This window comes from Chinchilla lanigera, unplaced genomic scaffold (assembly GCF_000276665.1).
Source record: "Chinchilla lanigera isolate Chin_1 unplaced genomic scaffold, ChiLan1.0 scaffold00063, whole genome shotgun sequence".
Lineage (NCBI taxonomy): Eukaryota > Metazoa > Chordata > Mammalia > Rodentia > Chinchillidae > Chinchilla > Chinchilla lanigera.
The window spans coordinates 4,446,268-4,469,093 of NW_004955464.1; the positions used below are offsets into that span (position 1 = coordinate 4,446,268).

The 22,826-nt window shown below is 56.8% G+C and overlaps 1 protein-coding gene across 1 annotated transcript; it reads right to left on the reverse strand.

Annotated features, from left to right (window-relative positions):
• Window positions 1–13,418: 13,418 nt before the first annotated feature.
• Bsnd (barttin CLCNK-type chloride channel accessory beta subunit) lies at window positions 13,419–22,482 on the reverse strand. Its single transcript, XM_013521764.1, has 4 exons — window positions 22,046–22,482; window positions 17,198–17,286; window positions 16,041–16,301; window positions 13,419–15,297 (listed from the first exon to the last, which is right to left on the reverse strand). Exons 1-4 carry the CDS (start codon window positions 22,220–22,222, stop codon window positions 14,886–14,888), a joined length of 939 nt encoding a protein of 312 aa, XP_013377218.1. The 5' UTR covers window positions 22,223–22,482; the 3' UTR covers window positions 13,419–14,885.
• Between the last annotated feature and the right edge of the window lie 344 nt (window positions 22,483–22,826).

Genomic DNA, 22,826 nt, shown 5'->3' on the forward strand with positions numbered 1-22,826 from the left:
GTGAGAATCTGACAATTATTTTAGTTCATGTGTAGCCTGTTCACTATTTTATTTACCACCTCTGCCCATGGCTCTTTCCTGTCCGGCACACTTGTATCTGTCACAGTTTCGGTCACCCACAAGCTAACCCTAGCCAAAATGAGTAAAAAAACCAAACATCCCTGGAGAGCTTCTTTGAAAAGGAGGAAAGACTCACAAATGAGAGAGCAGAAGACTCTAAGATCCCAACAAAAAGAAAAAAATATCAAACATTTAGAAAGAAAATACCAGTTGCCCTACTTAAATTACAGTTCCTTGGAACAAGTGATTCACATTTCCCAAGCCCACTTTGTATAATATATAGGGGTAGCTATTCATCGATGACATGAAACCTTCAAAACTACTTCATCACATGAAGACCAAACACTCTGCATTAAAAGACAAGCCTTTGGAGCTTTCCAAAGGAAAACCATGTGAACCACAAGAACAGAACCAATTACTGAAGGTTATCACTTTGTCAAATGTGCCTGCACGGACAGCAGCACTCTCAGCGGCTGACCACCTTGCTAAAGTTAAGGAACCCTTCCCTACTGGTGAAGAGCTGATACTCTCCACTGCTAAGGACATGTGTTGTGAAATTTTAGGAGGGGCTGCAGTTTAACAGGTGGCATGTATTCCTCTTTCAGCTAGCACCATAACTAGAAGAACTGAATAAATAGCAGAGAATACTGAGGCATAATTGTTAAAGAGGGTTAATGAACCATTGTGGTCTGCAATCCAGATTGACGAATCTACTAGTGTCGACCACAAGGCAACAATGCTTGTTTTTGTGGGATGTGTTTTTTAGGAGGATTGAAGGAGGATACACTATATGTTCTTTGTTGTCAACCAACACCACAGCTGCAGAACTGGTCAAGTCTTTGAATGATTACATCAGGAAAACTGAACTGGTCATTTTGTGTCAGTATACAGACAGGCAGAACAACTGCCGCGATTGGACAGCTTTCTGGTTTCGCTACTCAGGTCAAAGAGATTGCTTTTTTAAAAAAAAATAATTTTATTGATACATTTTAGATATATATAATGATCACATTCATCATAGGGAATTTGTACCTATACATGATATATCTTGCTTCTTTTTTCCCCATTCCCTTCCCCTTCTTTCAACTCCTCTTCCTCTCCTTATTTACAAAACTTTTGTTTACATTTCTTCCTTATATTTAAAGGGAGTGCTTCTAAATGTGGGTCTACACCCTGTGTCATCCACAGAGAAATGGTGGCTAGTTGAAAAAAATGTCACCTGATCTTAACAATGTTTTGCAGGATATAGTTTAAATCATCAACCATGTTAAAGTGCATACCCTGAACTCAGATCTGTTCACACAACTCTGTGAGGAAGATGGCTTTCTAAAATTAGATCACCAGCCAGAGCTTTTGAGTTACAAAAGCCACTCCAAAGATTTCTTTTAGAAAAAGAGTCATGACTGGCAGCACATTTCGCTAACACTGAATGGCTCACAAAACTTCCTTATTCATGTGATATATTCTGTCTGCTCCATGAACGCAATCTGTTACTTCAGAGGAGAACACCTGTTCTCAAGTTGGCAGTTAATTTGGCTGCATTCAAAGCCAAACTGGAAATATGGGGGCAACAAATGAATATTGGCATTTTTTGACAAATTTCAAACATTAGTAGAGTTTTTGAAAGAGATTTAGTCACTTGGTCATTCTCCCCCATACACACACACTGGTACACAATACCCAACACCCACAATCTAAGGCAGGAGAGGTGCATTTTGGCTTATAGTTTCAGAAGTATCAGTCCATGGTTGGTGTGGTTCTCAAACATAGGACGGCACGGTAGAATGACCTGCTGTGGAGGAAAGCTACTCAAATCATGGCAGGCAAGCAGAGTGAAGAGAGGAACTAGGGAAGGAGATACACCCTTCCGGATTATGTTCCCAGTGACCCACCTCCTATCAACAAGTCTACTATAGGACCCCAGGATCCACTCATCTTGCAAAGCCCACCTCTAAGCACAGGAGACCTTTGGGGGATGTTCTAGATTTAACCCATAACACTGAGCCAGGGCTTGTGTTCCTCCAGCTGGTGCGTGATCACCTGTCTTGGCTTTCAAAAGAGTTTGAGCATTACTTCTCAACCGTGAAAGACCCCAACCTGGGAAGGAATGGATCCGCAACCCATTTGTGAATAAGCCAGGTGAACCAACTTTGTCCACGTTAAAAGAGATCAACTGCTTGAGGTGATGGTGTCCTTAAAAGTATGTTTGAGGCAACTTCAAGTGTCCATATGTTCTGGATTAAAGTCAAGGTGGAATATCCTGAGGCTGCTACAAAAGAGCCTGCTTCCATTTCCAATGTCCCATCTTTGTGAAGCAAGGTTTCCTGCAGTGACACAGCCAATACGAGATTAAGGAGTGGACCGGCCATAAGCAGCGCGGTTCAGGAGACATTGTGTGCCATCACCCAGATAGCACTGTCTGGTTGCTGGAAAACAAGGTCAGGGCTCCCACTAATCAACCAGCATTGTGTAAGTTGTAGTTATATCATTATATATTACAAGGTGATAATAATAGAAACAAGTACACAAGTGTAATGTGCTGAAATCATTCCAAAATCATTTCCCTGCCCTCCTAGTCCATGGAAGAATTGTCTTCCATGAAACCAGCCCGAGGCCAAAAAGCTTGGGGGCTGCTGCCGTAACAGATCAGCGAGGGCCGCCAAGCACTGTCACAGATTCTGGATCACAGCTGCCAGCAGGTGACAGGAGCCCCACCAGCACCACCCTCGCTCCAGCACAGCCAAGTAGGTGATGAACAGGTAAGTCCCGCAGGTGGCGTGTGAGGTGGCGCTGCTGCTCGAGAGCAACAGAAAGGAAGGGGACCTGTGGGGGAGGCTGCGGGTGAGAAGGGGCCCCTGCAGCAGGGGGCTGGGGGAATGGGCCAAGCAGACACCGTGGGAGACTGGGACAGGCACAGTGGCTGGAGGAGCCGGTGGGAAGGGACCACCCAGGAGGGAGGTGCGGGGAGCAGGTCTGGCAGGAGCTTGTCGACCCTTCTGGGGACTCCAGAAGCGAAAGGCGTGGTGAGCAGGTGAGGGCTGTGCTCCATCCCGGTTTTGAAGGATGGCTTGACTGCAGTTGGGTGAGGGAGTGGAGAGACCAGCCAGGAGGATGGAGCTAAACCAGGGTCCCAGGATCGGGCAGCAGGGTCCCAGGGAGCGGGGACACTCAGGATATGCTCTGAAGCTAGAACCTGTTGGATCTGCCAGTGCTAGCTGTGGCACAGAAGAGAAAGAGCTTTGGTCTCCATGCCTGGAGGGGCAAAGCTGTCATTTATAGGGAGACTCAGTGGGGAAACTGAGGCACTCTAGTGGCACCTGCTGAGCCTGTCACCAGATGCCCAATATGCCACGTCAGCAGTGGGAGCAGGAATCCCAGCTGAGGTGAGACCCTGTTACCACGATGCCCAAAGACAGGAGACTCATGGCCATCAAGGAAGGAGCTTGGTGGGGAAGTGACCAATAGCCTAGGCAGCCCGTAGGTCAAGGACCATGAGATAGAAAACTGGGCAGGGGCTGGGGATTTAGCTCAGTGGCAAAAGTGCCTGCCTGGCATGCACAAGGTTGTGAGTTCGGTTCCCGGTACCGGAGAAAAAAAAAAAAAAAGAAAACTGGGCAGATGCTGGACCAGCCATCAGACTCCAAAAGCTGGAAGTCACCAGGGCAGCCTGAGGCAGATGCTCCAGAAGAGAAAGTGAAGACAGCCTGCAAGTGGGCAGCTGTCCTGTGCCAGCTGTCCTGTGCCAGCCAACGGGCCACACGAGTACACCTGGAGGAACATATAAGTAGGAAGTCGGGCTGCCCAGGTTCCGCGGTGCTGTGGGTGACAGCGGAGACAGTAAAGTCCTACAGCTTTCAAACTCGCTGCAAGAAGGCCCTCTGAGCACACAGAAATGACACATGTCTGAGGTGATGGATATGTGAATTATTCAAATTTGATCAAAACTTCATAAACATATATAATAGTTATGTATCAGTTTAAAAACTGCTTAAATTTTTAAAATGTACCAAAGATGGGTTGTGGCTACAGGGAGTATGAGGCCAAGAAAGGGTGTCTGCTTTTTGGTTTTGTTTTCCTAGACAGGAGAGCCAGCAGCACCCTGGGGCTGGGGGAGGGAGTGCAAGGGACAGCAGGTGACCAGGCAGGGGAGAGGTCTCAGGCTGTGCAGAGAGAGGTGTCCAGGGCCTGTGTGGAGCTCGTCCTTACACTGCAGCCAGACGACAGGTGCATGAGCACAATCAGACAGGCGGCGGGAGGAGGTGAGGACCGGGCCCCTGCGGAGGTGGGAGCCAGCGCAGGTCCTGTCTTTATTACATCTGTTTTCCACGGGGTAGGAAGCCAGGCCTCTGCTCTAAGGAGGTGTGGGAGAAGGTCCTGTGCAGAGAGGAGAAAATGCAAGTGGGCAGCTGGGCAGGGGTGCGGGTGGGGCTGCGGCAGGTCCTGTCTCCTGCCTCCCATTTGCTTCTCTGTAGAATGGCAAGGAAAATCACTAACGTCGTTTGAACATCACTGATACACTCATAGTCTCCTGAGAACGGAATGAGCAGATACTCACAACATGCTTAGAACATCGCCTGCAAAGCATAGCTAGGATGCTAAATTTTTATTTTGGTACAAAGTAAATCGGCAGGGCAGCTGTGGGTGCAGAGGGCTGGCAGTGGACAAGCAGCCAGACCAGAAGGCGTGCAGGTTTCTCTCTAGTGCTCAGTGCCAAGAAGGGAGCGGGTCAGGTTTGAGCAGAACGGGATTGGAAGAGCAGCCAGCCCCGGAGCAGCGGGCACAATCGAGGTAGGGCGTGGGGCTGGACCGCAGCATCTATGCTGGGCAGAGCGAGGCAGAGGCAGAGGGCAGCTGGAGCAGAGGCTCAGCAGGAGGTGGCAGTGGGCAGATGCGGCGCTGGCCACAAGGCCCAGGAGGAGACAAAGCTCCTGTGAGGAGGAGGAGGCAACAGGTGGCCAGGGGTGGGGTGGACAGGCCAAGTCCCTGGGCACAGAGGAGTGAGAGCTGGAGGGGGCCACAGCCAGGAGCAGGAGGACTCACGTCTGACCTCAGGCTCCAGGGAGGAAAGCAGGGCACTGGGCGCTTGGGGACAGGGTTATTTATTTATTTATTTATTTATTTATTTATGTTGTGCGCACCATGAATTGAACTCAGGACCTCGTACTTGCCAGGCAGTACTTGCTGCTGAGCCATATCCCCATCCCAACAGGGGCGCTTTAGAGCAAGGAGTGCGGGACATGTGGCAAGGCTGCTAAGGGGTGGGGGCTGCCGGGAAAGGCCAGGATGTCCAGGGCACCGCAAAAGGAGTCAGGAAGAGAGAGCAGAAGGAAGAAGGGAGAAAGGGATGGGCCAGAGAACCAGGCTTCTCCGGGAGTCGCAGCCATGCCCAGGGGCCCAGCAGAGGGCGCCCAGTGCCCAGCGAGAGGAGACAGCCTGCCAGTGAGCTCAGGTGGCAGTCGCTGCCCACAGGGGGCAGGGAAGAGCACAGAGGGAGGAGGAAGCAGGGGGCAAGCCCCCAGGAAGGAGCGGCTTGTGCCTGGGACCAGCCTGTGGGCAGTGGGTGTGGGCAGGCTTCCTGGAGGAGGCAGCTCGGGTTTGAGGTCCAGGTGCAGGGGGGTGGCACATTGAGGGGGCAGTGCGGGGCCGAGCTGAAGATGTTGGGAGCAGAGGCTGGGGTTCAATATCTCTTGAGGCCAAGGCAAAACATAGCCCCTTCTGCAGAGCAGGGGGATTCTGGAAGTTATGAATGAAGGAGAGCTTTGAGCCTCAGTAATGCTTTCACGCACACAGGCACACGCACGCACACAAGCACGCACACACGCAACAGGCCCTGCTCTCCCCTGCCCTGTCTTCCCTGCCACTGGGAGGAAAAAGTGGAACCAAGCCCTGCATTGCCCCCTCTTGGCAGGCTCTGTACATGCTCAGGTCTCTTCCTCCTAAAAGTTAAATTAGTAGCTCAGCAGTATAGCAGGTGCATAGCATGTGGAAGCCCTGGTTCCATCCCCAGCGCAAAAAATAGAATGACACTCACTCAGTCATTGACTTGTTACAGGTGCTGGCTAACAGCAGGGAGCAAGACAGACAGATAGATAGACAGATAGAATCCCTTCCCTCACGTAGGCCCCACTCCCAGGGCAAGAAGCAGGTGAGGAACAAGGCAGAGGGCCAAGCTTGAGGTAGGAAAACCTGAAGCTCCCCTTGAAGCTCCCTGAGTGGTAGGGGACAAGGGGCTGCCTGCGTTACAGCAGGAAGTGCAGATTCCTCTGATGCCCCCAGTGTGAGGAGCATTGCCTGTGCTCCCTGTGCAACTCCAAGGCTGACTCTGTGTGGGGATCCCAGAGTCCCTCCCAGAGAAGGTGCTGCCCAGCGGCCCCTGCCTCCCCCACCACTCTGCAGCCACCAGGTGTCTGCGTGCTGGCGAATGTGCACCCTTCTCCCATGGCGTTCCCTGTGTCTTTTGGGGATGGCTCCCATGCACCCTGCAGACCCTCCACAAGGCTGCCCCCACAGCAGCACTCCCTGAGCTGTCCCCTGTGCTCCCTGCCTCCTCTTTCCCAAGGGCCGAGACACTGTCCTAGAGCTGTCTCTCCCCTGGACCAGCACCTCCTGCAGCAAGCCCCTTGCATCCCACTGGACTTCAGAGCCCCCGCTGCTGGTGTGAGGTCCAACCAGCCTGGGAGGGTGGGGCAGGAGACAACAACGAGCCTGACCAAAAGCAGGTGACAGCGCTGTGGGGAAGAAGGAGGGAAGGGGGCTTGGGGAGGCGGGACAGACCTAGGTGGTTGAGGGAACAGGACACAGTTTGAGTTCCAGCTCTACCACCAAACCCCGGTGTGACCTTGGGCAACACCTTGGTCCTCTTTGACTCTCAGTTTACTCACCATTAAAATGGTGACAGTAGCTCTAACTTCACCGAGGAGGAGCCAGGTGAGGTGACAGACCTAGAAATGCTTTGTTTCATAGCACAGAGCAGAGGAGTCGTGTCCTCAGGTGGGAACAGAAAGATGGGGTCTGCAGTGGGCCACGTGGAGTCTCACCTCCCCAGCTGAGTCACCAGGACACTGCCCTGCCGTCACAGGGCCCCAAAGGGTGCAGCCAATGTGCACCAGGTGCCCCATGGTCAGGTGCATGGCCCGGGGGGAAGGAAGGGAGCCCTAGCAGCCTCGGCCCTGGGGAATGGGGTGGGACGGGAACGTGCCATCCTGGCAGCTGGGGCCCTGGCCCTCGCCCCCAGGCTAAGATATTTCCACCCCCTCCCGCTGGGAAGTCAGCCGTGCTGTGAAATCCGCACTGGGATGGCCTAGGGCAGCAGCTGGCCTCAGGTCTATGTGGCACAGGCGGGACTGCTGTCCCTTTTCAGAGTGAGGAACCTGAGGCAGGGAACCCCGTAGATACTAAGGACCCCCCTCCAGGTGGCGTCGGCTGGCACCCCATTCTCCAGATGGAACATCCAGGCGCAGATGTGTGACTTCAGCTCAGGAGCTCAGAGCAAGGAAGAAAAGGACTTTGGGGACATCTGGCTGCCCTGGCCTTGTGGGCACCCCTCTAAAGGAGAGGGGGAGATGTCCAGGAGGGCGTCGCCACTACCACGCTGTCCTGGAGCCACCCCTGGGGCCAGGATCTCCGTGACAAAGTGACCCCGAGCATTCAGCTCCTCCCCAGCCCATTGCCCTCCGGGAGTCCAGGGTCGGGTCTGTGGCTCAGAACTGCAGAGATGCCGGCTGCTCTTGATCACTCTGCACCCTCACGCTGCGGCCGGGACGTTTGCTGAGCTGAGAACCAACAGTGTTCTCTTAGGATATTTTCTCTTTCAGTGTTTGCTGCCATTTTTTCCTGTCCTCTGCCTCTCCCCAGGGTCACTTCCACAGAGACAGTCTGGCTTGTTGTGGGAAGAGAGGGCGCCGCCTGCACTTCCCTAAACCTGTGTTTACAGCTGACACAGCTGCTGCAGGCCAGCTGGAGGAGGGGCGTGCACGCCACAGACCCTCCAGACCCCGCTTGCCCTCAGGAGGAGCCTGCCAGAAGGCGGGTCCTCACCTGAGGTCAGGACGTCCACCACTGCCTGGCACATGGAGCCCTGGTGTTGGCCTGTCACCCCGGGGACTATGAAGTCTCCCCTGCTCTCCTGAGGTTGGAGCCACACCCTGGGGGGACACGAACCCCTGACCACCAGGAAGCCCATAGGTGGCCAGGAGGGAGCCCTTTCTTGGTGGCCTAATATTTTATTTTTTTAAGCAGTATCATTTTCTGAACATAATGTATTTCTGATCATTATTTATGTACTTACTGTAAGAACCTCATAAGATAACAAATGTGCATAACCACTCCACTTCTATTTATTTATGGGATTGTACCGTCCCTACTGGGAGTGCAGGCTGCTTTGCAGGTGCAATAGCTTAAACATACAGGTTAATTTTTCTCACATAGGTATACCTGAGCTTGCCACCTGAGGAACTCTGCTCAACATTAGGTCCAGCATCTCTGTGATTCTCTTAGAATTTCCCTCAAGGTTACAAAAAGTCTGCTGCAGCTCCAGCCGCTGCAGTAAAGGCAGTGCTGCAGCTCCAAGGCCAGTAAAGGCAATCATTTCTTTTTGTGTGTGTATGTGTTTTTTGAGATAGGGTCTCCCTATGCAGTTCAGCCTGACCTTGAGCTCACTTTGTAGCCCAGGCTGGTCTCAAACTCGCAACGATCCTCCTGCCTCAGCCTCCTGAGTGCTGGGATTACAGGCGTGTGCCACCATGCCCAGCAAGGCAATCATTTTAGCATTAAGAAAGAAAAACCTTCTCTTTAGATCTCATTGGCCATAACCTGACCTTACAGCCAACCCTAGCAACAGACAACAGTATCATCATGATTCTCTTTAATTTGTCAATCAAGAATAGGCATGAGCTTTCCCCCAAACAAAATCAAGGAAGGAGGGAATTGGGTGTGTGGGCTTAGAGTATGTGTGCTGTTCTATAATCTGAATTATATATTACTAGCATTTTCCACACCGAGAGACAGTGACGCAGTCATTCGTCTAGCAGCTCTTCACTGTGGGCACCACCTGCAGAAACGTGGCCGGGTCCTGTGGACCCACACCAGGGCCCCAGCCTCGCAGAGTTCCGTGCTGAGGAAGTCCATCCAAGACAGAAGACAGATGCAAAGAAGGGCACTGTGTTCCACGGGTCGCTGGGGAATGGCTCCCAGCGCCCCAAGTGGCTGTCGGGGTGATTAGCTTGTGTCCTGTGCTGGACAGCGGTTCTTCCCACAGTCTGGCTCTGGTGGTCACCGCCGACACCCACACCCCAGCCTGTCCACTCCCGCTCCGGATCCCCTCCTTCCTCAGATTGCCGGGGCGAGGGGTCTGTCTGCACTCCTCATGCGCAGGCTGCTGCGCTGCTTCCCCAGGCTTCTGTACGGCTGTGCCTTGGTGATGCAGGAAAGACAGCCTGCGAGCCGGGTGTGGTGGCGCACACCTATAAGCCCAGCACTCAGCAGGCTGAGGCAGGAGGATTGTTGTGAGTTCGAGGCCAGCCTAGGCTACAAAGTCAGTTCAAGACCAGCCTGAACTGTATAGTGAGACCCTGTCTCAAAAAGATAAAAAAAGAAAGAGCCCCCTCCCCTCCACCAGTGCCACCTGCTGTCTTTGTCACTGTCATCTTTACAAAGCACTGCTACAGGGGCTGGGGCTATAGCTCAGTGGCATAAGTGCCTGCCTGGCAAGCGCAAGGTCATGAGTTCAATCCCCAGTACCACAAAATTAATTAATTAATTAATTAATTTTAAAATAAAATTAATTAATTTTTTTAAAAAAGCAAAGCACTGCTACGGAGACACACTGATTTCCTTTTGCTTTGTGTCCCCAGTAGCTCCCGAGGCTGATCAGGTTCACATTATCTCTTTTATGGGCTCGCACATCGGCCCCTTGTGCAGATTCCTTTTCTTTTCTGCCTGATTTTCAGCTCGTTAGCTTGCACTCTTTCTGTCTCTGTCTCTGTCTCTGTCCGCTTGTCTCTCTCTCTCTCTCTCTCTCTGTCCCTCTCTCTCTGATGCGTGAGTGTCCATCTCCAGCAGCCCCAGTGTCACAGAGCCCCCTCTAGGAGACTGCAGCTGCTTCTCAGTCAGTCCGACCCCTTGGGGCCTTCCCATGGCCTCTAGGACACCATCCACAGCACACTGGGTTTGGGTCCCCTACTGTCACCCGGTCCTCTCCAGCACCTTCCACACCTGCCCTGAGGTCAGTGCCATCTGCCCTGGGTGGGGCCTCAGAGTTCGGGTGAGCCAGACCCCTGGCCTTCATGCCCATGGGGACCCATGCATCCCTCCTCTGGAAACTTCAAGTGGGCAGCCCCGCCCAGAGCTCTCAGCCACTCCCCAGGTGGGGTCCCATCTGTCCCTACGGCTCACTCGCTGCACTGACCTGCATGTTTTGCACTAATCCCTGGCTGCACATGCCTCTCTGTCCCCAGCGCCCAGTGCAGGCTGTGGCACTGAGCAGAGGCTCTGAGAGCATTTGTAAAATGAATGAATGAATGAAATCTGGCCCTCCCAGCCCCCAGGCTGGTGATCAGTCCCAGAGCTGCTGTTGCGCATCTGCCCCCAGCTTCTCAGTCGCCTTCCGTTTCTCCAGCGTTGCTTCTTCTCCCTTTGCTAAGTCCTGGGGCTAGAAATACCAGTAGGAAGAGGACCCTGTCCTCAGAGGACCTCCCGGCCAGATGGGGACACTGGCACTCACACAGGCAGCCATGGAGGGTGTGCTGGGGACATAGCAATTAGCGCATCTGGGACACACCTGGAGGGCAGGGTGGCACGGGGTGGACTTGGCCCTGGGAGGAGAGCAGAGCTGGTTCAGGCTCAGGGAGCGGGTAGAATTTGAGCTGGGCCTGGAGGGATGGAAGAGGGGATGAAGGTCATCCAAGCAAGGGATCGCCCTGGCAAAGGCAGGATGGCGTGAAGGTCGCACCTCCAGTGAGGTGGCTTTGGGGGAAGTGGTGATGATTCAGCCAGAAGGGCATTGGAGGCTGGGTTTGAGGATCTCAAAGGCCAGGCCAAGCACTCTGACCTTTATCTGGTGGGCAATAGAGAACCTTGCGGGGGTTGGGAGAGAAGTTATGCCTCCCTCTGTACTGGCAGTGCTCCGTGGAACATGCTGCCTGCTTTGCTGTCTTTCTCCTGGTCACACTAGGTTAGAATGGCCAGGCCACTGGGCAGCTCCCGCTAGGAACGAAAGAGCATTGGCTCTGTCTCCTCTCCTCCCTTCCACCTTCTCCAGAGAGATGGGCAAGTTACTTGGCCTCTCTGAGACTCAGTCTCCTGTAAAATGGGCTCAGCACCCCACCTTGCAGATGGCAGGGATGAAATAAAATCAGGTGAGCCCAATGGCGGGTGCCCTGTTCAGTGTCACTCTGTTCGGTGTAGAGGAGACGATGGCTTCAGGAAGCAATGCCAGGCTCAGAGGAACTTCTCCAAGCCCAGCTCACTGCTGTGATGCCCGTCTCTCGGGCCAAGCTTGGTGAGATGCCACCCAGGAAGCCCTGGCACTCAGTAGGTGCCCTCAAACATGGCGGCTGCCTCCCCTAGCTAGGCACACGCATCCTGCCGCTCCTTCCGGGAGGCGCTGCGCCGGAGCCACACGGGGCTTGCTCTTCCCTTTGAAAGAGCCCATTTACCTGTGCTGTCTCTGTGCTGTCGCCTGCAGCCCGCAGCCCGCAGCCCCAGCGCCCAAGAGGCACCTGACCCCAGGCCTGTTCCTCAAGCCTTCTCCCTGGAGAACCACTCGCTGCTGTCCTGTGTCCCAATAGGATGGAGCTGAGCCCTGCTGCAGAGAAGGGGACCTGGGCCCAGAGAGGGAAGGCCAGAGCCTTGCACTGTGGAGTGGCTACAAGTTCCTCTCCAGGACGGCCTGAGAAGTGGGCATGTCAGTGTGGACACTGCGGGTCAGTGAGGGACAGTGGCTTGTCCTGGTTCACACAGCAAGGAGCCAGCAGAGGCTGAGTGTAAGGCCAGGAGTCTCCTACTCAGAGTCTAAGCACTAGAACAAACTGGGTATGAGAGCTGCTGGCCTGTAGGGCCAAGGACCAGGCACGGAGGTGGCATCTTGTCCTCTGCCACCTGATCGCACAGAGAAAAGGGACTGGAGGAAAGACACCTGCCCTGCCCTGCCCACCCATTCCCTGAGGGCCGGCTCCTCTCCAGAGAGTGGAAACTTCCTGAAAGCCATGGGACAAACAGGAACAGAACTTTCCACCCTGGTGCACAGGCCTGGAGCCTGAGGCTGAGCCCCGGAATTCCTGGCTTCTCCAGGGCTGTCAGCACCCCTGCCCTGCACCTCTGGGAGCACCCTGCTCCCCTCCCCTCAGATAGCCTCAGACATCAGAGGTGCTGCTGCTCCCGCAGGGGCCTCGCTGGTGGCAAGGCCAAGGGCAGGAGGACGGTGCAGAGGTCGGGTGTGGGAGCGAGGGAGGGAGGGAGGGAGCTCTGCAGCCCCAGCCTTGGCTGCCCACACCTCCGCAGCCACCAGCGAGCCCCAGGAAGGCCTGAGGAGGGAACAGCACCCAGGGTCTGAGGCAGACCTGGCTGAGCCCAGGCCAGCAGGAACAAGGACCAAGCCACCGAAAGGACCGGCCCCTCCTGGGTGTAAGAAAAAGGCTGCTCCTTTGCCAATCAGAGCTCTAGCTTCTGTCTGGATGCCTTCCCTCTGGACAGAGTTGGTGAGGGTCCCCCATCTGTGATCAGATGCACCCCACTTCCTGACTGCATCTGATCCTCAGCACAGCCCCCTAACCTACCCGGCACAAGCCCAGGTGCAACCACGGGCCCTTTCTCACACCTGCTTTCAGAGGCAGCCCCTACAGGTGCCCCTGCAGCTCCTGCCCCTTGCAGCAAGCACAGGGCCACCTGGCCAATGCAGCTGGGCACCTGCTGGCCCCTGGCTGCAGGGCCCAGGCAGATGGAGCCCTGCAAAGCCCTCTCCCTGTGACCCCTGACAGATGGAGAAACTGAGACCTGGCAAGTTCAAAGGGGGTTAGCCGAGGTCCCCAGAGACGTTGGGGCAGGAGTGTGGTTACTTAATTTGTCATCTGGAGGGGTGGTGTTGACAGTGGCAGGGGCACACACAGCTAAGTGGAGACAGGGCATGAATGGGGACACAGCCTGGGACCAGGTTGGCATCTCCTGCTGGCAGGCCCAGCAGCCAGAGGCTCTTGCCCATGTTGAAGGTCCCTGCACCACAGGGCCACTCACACAGCTGCCCGGAGTCATGCCATGGTGGCAGCTGCTCCCTCGGGCAGGGCCGACGGTGCCAACCAGGCACGGTGCCGCATTTGTCCTGCCCCAAGGGACAGTGGTGTTTGCCAGTGAATAAAAGTGACCTCTTTCAGTGTTGAAGATGTTTTTATTTTAGTTATGATGTTGGTGGCCCCTCTGATGTGGGTCACAGGTGTCCCTGCCTTGACCAGCAGAGCGAGGAGCATCTATACCTCACCTGGGCACCACCCAGGTATGAGCAGGGACCTGCTTCCGCGTCACAGTGCAGACAGACGTGCCTGTCGTTCCCGTCACAGCAGAGGTAGAAAGGCCCAGAGAGAAGAGTATATCCTGGGGGCACCGCCCGTCCAACTGAGCTCAAGTATCTTCTTCCCTGAGCCCAGAACCCCAACCTCTACCCAGGCCCTGCCCAGGCGACATCCCTCACTCCCAGGTGGCCCAAGGCAAAGCTCGGAGCATGTGCACCTGGCCTGAGGTAGCACCGGGCTCCCTCCTCTGAGTGCGCGCCTGTGCTTGGGGTGGGCCTGGGGCTCTGCAGAGGTCAGCAGCAACAGCTGCTCCTGCAGGCGCCAAGGTTCTGCCGCTGCCTTCGCTGGCCCTGTCGCTCTGCTCCCCTGGATGTCAGTTTCTTAATCTCTGCTCCCGCTGCGCCTCGGCTCCAGGCTCTCTAACGTGCAAGGAAGCAGCGCGCTAGAGTGTGAGTGCACTGATGTCGAGAACCATCTCCGGGGCTCCCGTCTCTTTCCCCCAGGGTCCCAGCTGAGCACCTGACATACAGCAGACACTCAGTGATGCCCTGATACAAATGGAATTAAGCCCTTAGCTTGATGTCACCTCACCCGTGCCAGGGTCAGCGCACTTGGCAGGTGTGCTGGCATTGTCTGAGGTTGTTGCCTGCCCTGAGACTGCATGAGAAAGCCAGGATGCCACCCAGAGCAGGAGGCAGGCAGGGGGCCACAGAGGGAATGTCCAGCTCAGAGGGACCCAGAGGAGCAGGCACCAGCTCCCTGCAAGAGTTGTGACATCAGGAGCAGCACGCGGGGGAGGGCAGATCCCCTCTGCGGAGGAGCCAAGGCTAGCCTGGGGGACACAAACTCAGGCAAAGGCCTGGGCTGTAGGATGGGGCCGGAGGTCGGAGGTCGGCAGGGCCAGCCACACAAGGTCGTGGATCCCAGCACAGAAGCAGCAGGAGCCCTGGGCCAGGAGGGACCCAGGCAGCCCTGGTGAAATGGACCACTCCATGGAGCGGGCGCCAGGAGCTGACGTGGAGGATCTGGGCACAGAGAGCAATATAAGGCCAGCTTTAGCGGGTGGAAAAGGCTTTTGAGGACCTGGCTGCTGTAAATATTCAACACATCACATTTTGCCTTCAAAGGTTTGTCAGAGAAAAGGAGCGATGGTCCAGATAGCAAACAACCCTCCCCGAGGTTCCCTCACAGCCCCTGTGATACCCTCAGCACCCCCCTCCACCTCCTTTAACCCTCCACATAGTCCCCTTTTGCAGAAACTGAGACCCGGTGAGTTCAAAGGGGGTTAGCAGTGGTCCCAGCCGGGAACTAGGAAGCAGTTCCATTCTAGCCCTGGGCATCAGGCTCAAAGCCTAGTTCCTTGTCCGGAAGGGGGTCACCAGGGGTGTCGGGCAGCCCATAATACAAGTCCTCCTCTTCCTCCTCAGGCTCCTCCACGCCTGTGTCCGAGGTCTCGTCGTCCTTCCTCCTCGGGTGCCGCTGCCATCTACTGAGCAGGACTACCTCTTGCCTCTGCCCCTCTCGGGGTGCATCCTCCAGTGTGGGGGTGTCATCGATCAGGGCAAAGTCCTGGAAGTGGTCCAATGGGCTCCTGCAGGCCTTGGGCTCCTGCTGTGGGGGCTGGGGCGCCTCTCTGTCAGGCAGAGATGGGTTGGGGCTGCTGCCGTCACTCAAGCCCATGTCTAGGTCATCTTGGAAGGAAGCCAAGGGTGCACGGCCCTGGGGATAGCCCGGAGGGCTGCAGGGGCAAAGAGCGCGAGGTCGAGGGTAGCTCTGGTCAGACTGTGGGGTCCAGGTCCCAGCCACTAGCTGCAAAGCCTGGGGGAGGCAAGTTCACCTGGCTGGGCCTCAGTTTCCTAACCAGGCCACTCACCCACTTGCCCAGGCATTCAGGGTTCTCCCCATCACATGAGGGTCCCCCCTGTTCCCTGGCAGCCTCCCCCAAGGGCCCGGGAGCTCCTGAAGGCTGGAAGCCAGTCCGGGCCTGGCAGGGAGTTGGTGCCCAGGAACAAAGATGGAATGAATAAGAAAATGGGGGAACGCTCGCTCCGCTCACAAGCAATCAGGGACGGGATGGGAGTGAGTGGGGCCTGACACCCAAGGTCATGGAGCAGGCTGGTGGCTCAGCTAGCACGGGAACTTCAGTCCTCTGGCTCCTGGACCCCTGCTACTTGTGACAAGTAAGCGCCCACTGTGCTCCGGGCACTTCCACACATGGTCCCAGTCCTCACATCAGCCCTGTGCAGGGGTGACTGCTCCCACTGGGGAAACAGCAGCCTAGGAACTCACCACATTCACACGGCCGAAGAGCTGCCTGACCCCCAGCCCATCCTCCTTCATCAGCTCCACCTGTGGCCTCTGAGCGTCCATCCTCTCACTCCCCAGTGTCCTACCCACCCTCGGCAACCCCCTCCTGTTCCCTGGCCAGGGTCAGGCAGCACCCACCCTGCTCCAGGCAACCACCCGGCTCCACGCACTCACCTGGGGCTGCTCCGAGTCGGGGTCTTCTTTCCCTCACTCTCGTCCAAGCCTCTGTGGACGACCACAGGTGCTTCCACCCGGGCCTGAGCTTCACAAGGGCCACCTGCTCCACCGTCCCTGGTCCTCAGCTCCAGCTCGGGGGCCAGCAGAGGGTGGGAGTCGCCCCCGTAGCCTGTGGCCTTTGCGTGGCTATGGCTGAAGTCGGGCAGGCTCTGGTCATAGGCGGCCTCCTCCCACAGCCTGGCATAGGGGGGCTGGGGGCTGGGCCCAGGGTGGGAGAGAAGGAGCAATGGTCACACAGCAGGCCCGGCTCTCCCTGGGCCTGTGGTCTTCCCTGGTCTCACCGAGCCTTCAGATGGATGCTGCTGTACCCATTTCATGAGGAGGCCGTGGCCCAGTGGGGTGAGAAACTGAGGCAGAGCTCCAGTGAGCCCAGGCTGACTCCCACCCGCGCTCCCTTCATGCTAGGGGAAACAAGCAGCAGCCAGGAGCCTGCTGGCTGTGACCTCATGTCTGCACTCAGCAGCGCCTGAGGCCGGCCTGGGCTCCTGCTGCAGGGCTCCCCATCTGTCAAGTCCCTCAAATCCATGCAACCCCCCACCCACTCTGTGAGGAATCCCAGGCCCAGGGGCTGACCCAGGCTTTTACAGCGGTGACAGGGGTGCAAGGTGCTGGTGCTGGTGCTGGTGATGGCCCCAGGCATCCTGTTCTGTCACTGTGCTCAGACTCTGGGTCCCTGCCCAGAGCCACAGGCCTGGGAGGTGAGAAGAAATATCCCCGGAGCCGGGTGACCCGACCCTGGGTCAGAAGCCCACGTGCTCAGAGGGTTGTGCCCAAGCTGAGCAACGCCAGGCCAGGCGACTGTGGCCATGTCAGGCCAGAACTCAGGCCCCATCTCCACCCCACTCCTCACCAGATTTGGGGCTTGGGACTGAGTTCCTCTGAGGCTCAGTTTCCACATCTATAAAATGGGCTTAAGAAGGCTTCGCTCATAAAAGAGAGTTCAGAACAACCCATGTTAATATCGCATCCTCAGGAGGGCGGAAGGCAGGGCTGGAACCAGGGTGAGCGTGTGTGGTAGACATTCAGCCTGTCCCTCCTCTCCCTGCTTGGTGGGAGTTTCCTCCCTGTGGCTGGCCACCTGCGCCTGCACTTACCTCTTCATTTCTGTGGCGAGCCCATTCTCCAGCAGGGCCTTTGGGGACAGGATGCCTTGGAAGTCAGAGTCAGCGGGCACAAAAGCGACCTGCGGCCACAGGGGAAGTGGCCTCTCTGCAGCTGTCCCTGGCTGCTGCTCATCCCGGTTGTGAGCAGCGTGCAGGGCAGGCAGGGAGGAGCTGCACAGAGCAGTCCCAGGCGGAGGGACGCCAGGCCCCCACTCCCACCCTGGCTCTCTGCCATTCACCCGAGCAGGTACATGGAGCTTCTGGCTCCCTTCCGGGCACCTGGGGCAGCAGTGAGTGGACTCGACCTTCCTGGCCGAACTTGCACCTCATCAGTGCCCGGGCTCTGTCTAGGCCCAGCCCACGGCCGCCCATGGGCCGGGGCGCTTCACCCGCATCCAGTGAGTGCATGGTAAGCAGACTGCTGCCCTGTGCTTCCAGACACGAGTTTGGGTGGGGACAGAGAAGTGGACGGCTGTGGGTGCACCCACCCGTCCCAGTCCCTGCAGCTTCCAGGATCCAGTCACCTGTGTGTCCCACTCCCACGGGTGGGCCTGGGGGTGTGCAGGAGGCAGGCGATGAGGGGGGCTGTGGGATGGGGTCCAAGGCACCTTTGGGGTGGAGGACTCAGGGCAGGCTGCCTCTTCAGTTGGGTCCTCACCGAGGCCCCTGGCAGTTGCCGCCTCCCCCAGCTGGCCTGGAAAATTGGGTGCCCCTGCCACCTGTGCTCAGGGCAGCATTACACGCAGCACCGTCAGCAGAGGAGCCCAGGTGCCTGCTGACAGAGATGGCCCAACCAACACGGTACGTGCACCAGGAAACCCAACTCAGCCTTCGAAAGTGGGGCATCCGCACACGTGCCGCCACACAGATCACACTGTGCCACAAAATAAGCCATGACTGCAGGATAAGTGCTGGAAGATTCCACATCGTGAGGCGCCGAGTGGCCAGAGCCACACAGGAGGAAGGAGAACGGCAATTTCCAGGGGCCGAGGGAAGGAGGCTGGGGAGATGTTGTTCAGTGGTCTGGGGCGGGACAGCGAAGCTTTCAGAGACGAGCGCCCCAAACTGCAATTCAAAACCCACCATTGATCGCCAAGTGCCGACCCTGTGATTAAACCTGCACCCTGAGGTTTGAGTTTAGAAAAATAACTCATACAACTCAAGACATTATCACAAGAGAGGGCTCTCAACGCCCTATGCAGCGGCCCTCACTGGCCAAGGGTTTTGGTTTCGGGCAGTGAAAAGCATCCTGAGGTGAGCGCGCCCTGCCCTGAAATCTCTCAGTGCCATAGAACCAAACGCTTCACCATGGGCAAGACAGGAAGTTTATGTTTGTTCTGGCAAAAATGAAACCCATTCATCCGCATAACCAAAAAAAGTGAAACATCCGTGTTGCATATTTTACTGCAATTTTTAAGCTCCTCCAAGCTACGCCTGTCCTCTGGGGTCACTTTGAGGATTCTGGGAGATGATCTAGAAAGGACATGCCAGGCTGCTGCCCATCAGCCACGACTTGGGAACTGCGGGAGGTCAAGCCTCCCGACTCCCCCAAATCTTGGTCTCCTCAGTGAAAATGTTTTCAAAAGGTACTTGGTGAGAACTTACTGCGTCAAAGCTGGCTCACAAACAGCACTCCGCCTTCCCGCCCAGAGGGCAGTGAGTAGAACACACGTCTGCCCCAGGAAAGCTCCATCCCAACGGGGAGAATGGGACGATGGGTAGAGGGGCTCCCAGACTCCCAGGAGGGTGAGCTTCCCCTAGACATCTGGAAGCAAGGCAGGGCCAGGGTATCCTCCGTGCCTGGGAAGGGTGCCCTGTAGCCAGCTGGTTCTGTGCTTCTTAGAAGCAGCCTCTTCTTCCTTATTACCTCATGGCTCAATCACGGTCACCATCCCCAGCTGCAAGACCCCACCCCCATCACCAAGATCACTTTCATCACCACCATGCTCACCATCACCACCATCACCACCATCATCACCTCCATCACCATCACCAGCACCACCTCCATCACCTCTATCACCATCACCACCATGCCCATCCGCATCACCTCCATCACCACCACCATCACCTCTCTCACTCCCATCCCCTCCAACCCCATTCCCACCCCTCATCACACCACCAACCCCCATCTCTTTTTTTTTTTTTTTTTCCAGTACCAGGCATCGAACTCATGACCCTGCGCTTGCCAGGCAGCCGCTGTGCTGCTGAGCTAAATCCCCAGACCCCAACCCCCATCTCAATATGATGAAATGCTGGTGGAGGAGGAAATGCATCTTAGAACACGGTCCTTGCTCTAAGGTGGAGGCCAGGCAGAGTTGAAGCAGGAGAGGGGAGGTCAGACCACAGAGAGCCCCTAATCTCAAACTAGAGAGCTCAGCCTTTTCCAGAAGCAGTGGGGTCCCGGGCACTCCCGGCAGAAGATCCCTAGGCCGGTCTGTGTCTAAAGCACTGAGCAGGGCCCAGGGGAGGAGGCGCCCTATTCACCTCTGTGAAGCTTGTTCCCTACCTGGCTCCCACTGGAGGCAGCTTATGGTGGGGGAGGCTCACCAGCCCTGGACACACTCACAACAGGGACAATTGAATTCACATTGCTATCGGCTCCCTCGTCCTCCTGTCCTATTAGCGAGGCTGGTTCCCTTGCAGGTACCTAGCTTGCAACCCAAACAGCTTCCATTCACTCAGGCTTTCGATGGGTGGGGACTGGGAGTCCAGGTGACTGAACCTGGGCAGATGTAGTGGGCAGGGCCAGCAGCCATGCTGGACCCAGACCTGGGGAGAAGAGGGAGGCTGTGTGGACTCAGGGGGCCTTGCTGTGCCGTGTCCTCAGTTACAGCTCTCTCTGCTCCTGCCCTTATCAGGGGGAACCTCGCCGGGCCTGGACTCACACATACACGTGCAAACACACACATACACGCACATACCCACACACCACCATGTGCCAACTCCAGCAGTGCCTTCAGTTCTGCTCTGTGCCAGGCATGGTGCCAGGTCACCCCCGCCTGCCCAGGACCCCACTGGGCCATGCAAGGCACAAGGCTGGGTCTCCCTCTACCAAGGTCCCAGGAGTGGCTGCAAGTACAGGGGTATGGGGAGGTGTGGGCCCCCCCACGGGCTCCGAAGAGCACGGCCAAGAGGATCTATCAACAGTTACTCATTAATACCCCGCGGAGCCTGCGGCACTGCCGTCACTGCTCAGCACCGAGCCAGCTCCTGTGGGAGGGGTGCAGGAGGGACGCCTCCCCACCCCAGGCGGGCCTGCACACTGGAGGAGGGCGTGACGTGGGTGTGTGGTACCACCGTGGAGGCCGTGACGTGGTGGCTTCCCCCAGGCCCTCTCCCCCGTGACCTCTGTCCAGCGCCACCAAACAGAGTTGACTGTAAACGGTGGGGCGGTGTGGTGGGAGTGGGGAATGGCCACAAACCAGTGCAGACCGCCCCGGCTCAGGCACAGCGACAGCCCGGGGCACCGCGGAGGGGGCAGGGCCTCTCCTCTCCTCTGACGCCTCAGCATAGCGGCTGGAGAGGAGGGGTGCCCTGGCCTGGAGGGCCAGACACGAGATTCAGCAAGGCCTTCAGAGGACCCCATCCACTCCATCTCCTCACTCACACTTCGCACAGCTGAGGAAACTGAGGCTCAGAGAGGGAAAGGGCTGCAGCAGTCTCCCCGGCAGGTAGAGACAAAAGCCAAGTTTGACACATGGTTCTCTGCTTTGCTCCCAGAGTCTGTCTTTGACCAGCTGTGTGACCTTGGGAGAGGCACCCAACCTCTCCAGGCATGGGAGATTTACACCGCCTGATGTGTCCATTCAACAGCACTGCTGCCAGGCTCAGAGCAGAAGCTGCAGCAGCCCCTTCCCTAAATACCGCGCTCTGCTGCGCACACATTCCCATAGCCAGCTCCTCCCCACCATCAGGAGCCGTGGTGCGCCTGTGCAGCCAGAGACTCGGGGCCCGTTTTCCTGATGAAACACTGAGGCTCAGAAAGACAAAGGTCACCTAGAGTTTGGCAGAGAGCCAGAACCAGAACATAGAACTTCTAAGCCAGTGCTTCCCATCATGTACCCTTCACAAGGCCAGGAACACACCAGAATCAAGAATATTAAATGTATCCAGAGCTCATATGCCATGCGGGTGAGACCTGACCCTCCCTGGACCTCCCAGAGCTCCTGGGCACAGGGCTAAGGACCCGGGGTAGAGGGCGGCCCAGCTGAGCTCCAGTACAAGCTCTGCCACTCAGCTGGGGGACCTCATCTGCCAGAATCTCAGGCTTTCCACTGTGAAATGGAACTACAGACAGCAGCAAAAAGCCTGAGTGTGGCAGAGCACACCTGTAATCCCAGCTACTCAGGAGGCTGAGGCAGGAGGATCAAAAGTTCCCGGCCAGCCTGAACAACTTAGCAGGATCCTGTCCCAAAATAAAATAAAAAAGGCTGGGGGTGTAGCTCACTGGTAGAGCACCTAACGTGCAAATCTTTGGGTTTGCTCCCCAACACCAGAATTTAAAAAGTGTTGAAAGCTCAGCTGAGGGCAGCATGGCCTGTGGTGAATGCAGGAACGCCTGGCAGCTGCTCAGCGGGCGGTAACTTTGATGGAGCACATGGATTGGGGCTCAGCGTCTCCCCAATGTCTGGCTCAGGGCTCAGGACCCAGGGGCCTCTAATCAACCCTGTGGCGAGAGATGTTTGGACAGGTGAATGGGGCCTATGGGGGGCAGAGAAGAAACCAGGGAGTCAAGGTAGGAAAGGGGAGAGATGGTTAAAGGACGGGGGCTTTGTTGCCACGCAGCGGCACAGACCCTGGCCCTCCTGCCCCAGGCATGCCCTGCCCACCACGGCCTACCTTGGGGTAGCACTGGCACAGGCTCCAAATGACGCCCCCAATCACCATGACGCTGCCCATGGCATAGAAGGTGCCGTAGACCTGGGGCCGATCGTGGCTCATGAGGAACGTGCCGAGGGACAGCAGGAAGAGCCCCAACACGATGAAGCCGATGCGGAAGGTCTTCTCATCAGCCATGGCTGCCTGGCCGGCCAGGCCTGCACACCCCACAGAGACGGCCCGCGTAAACCAGGGAGGATGAGCTCCAGGATCGCTGCAAATTGAGGCTGCCAGTCAAAGGCAGGGCGGGGTGGCACAGAGTCCTGTGCCCAGGCTGGGCAGCTCCTCGGTCCGAGAGGGCTCACTTCAGAGCCGGTGCACCCAGCACCCTCCGCCGCTCTGCACCTCTCACCTTCCCTCTGGGCACAGCCAGCCCGAGCGTGAGTGTGAATCGGAGCGGCAGCCAGGAGGGAGGGGGCAGGCCCAGGGGCTGGGCGGCAGCCAAGGCTTTGACATCACCTCATTTGCCTAGTGCGGGCTGAGTGGTGGACAGCAGGTGCCACACCACAGGAAGCAAGGCTGGAAGGCCCCTGGAGGAGTCCCAGAGCCTGGGCGCCAGCTGTGTTTTAAAATCCCCTCTCCTAGGTTATGTGCCATCGGGGTCGGCAGTGGCGACTGCCTTAGACATGCTATGGCTGTCAGCACGGTCAAGGGAAGGATGCGAAGCAGGTGCCAAGATTCCCACTTTACAGACAAGGTCACTGAGGCACAGGCCAGTGACTTGCCCAAGGTCACAAGCTGG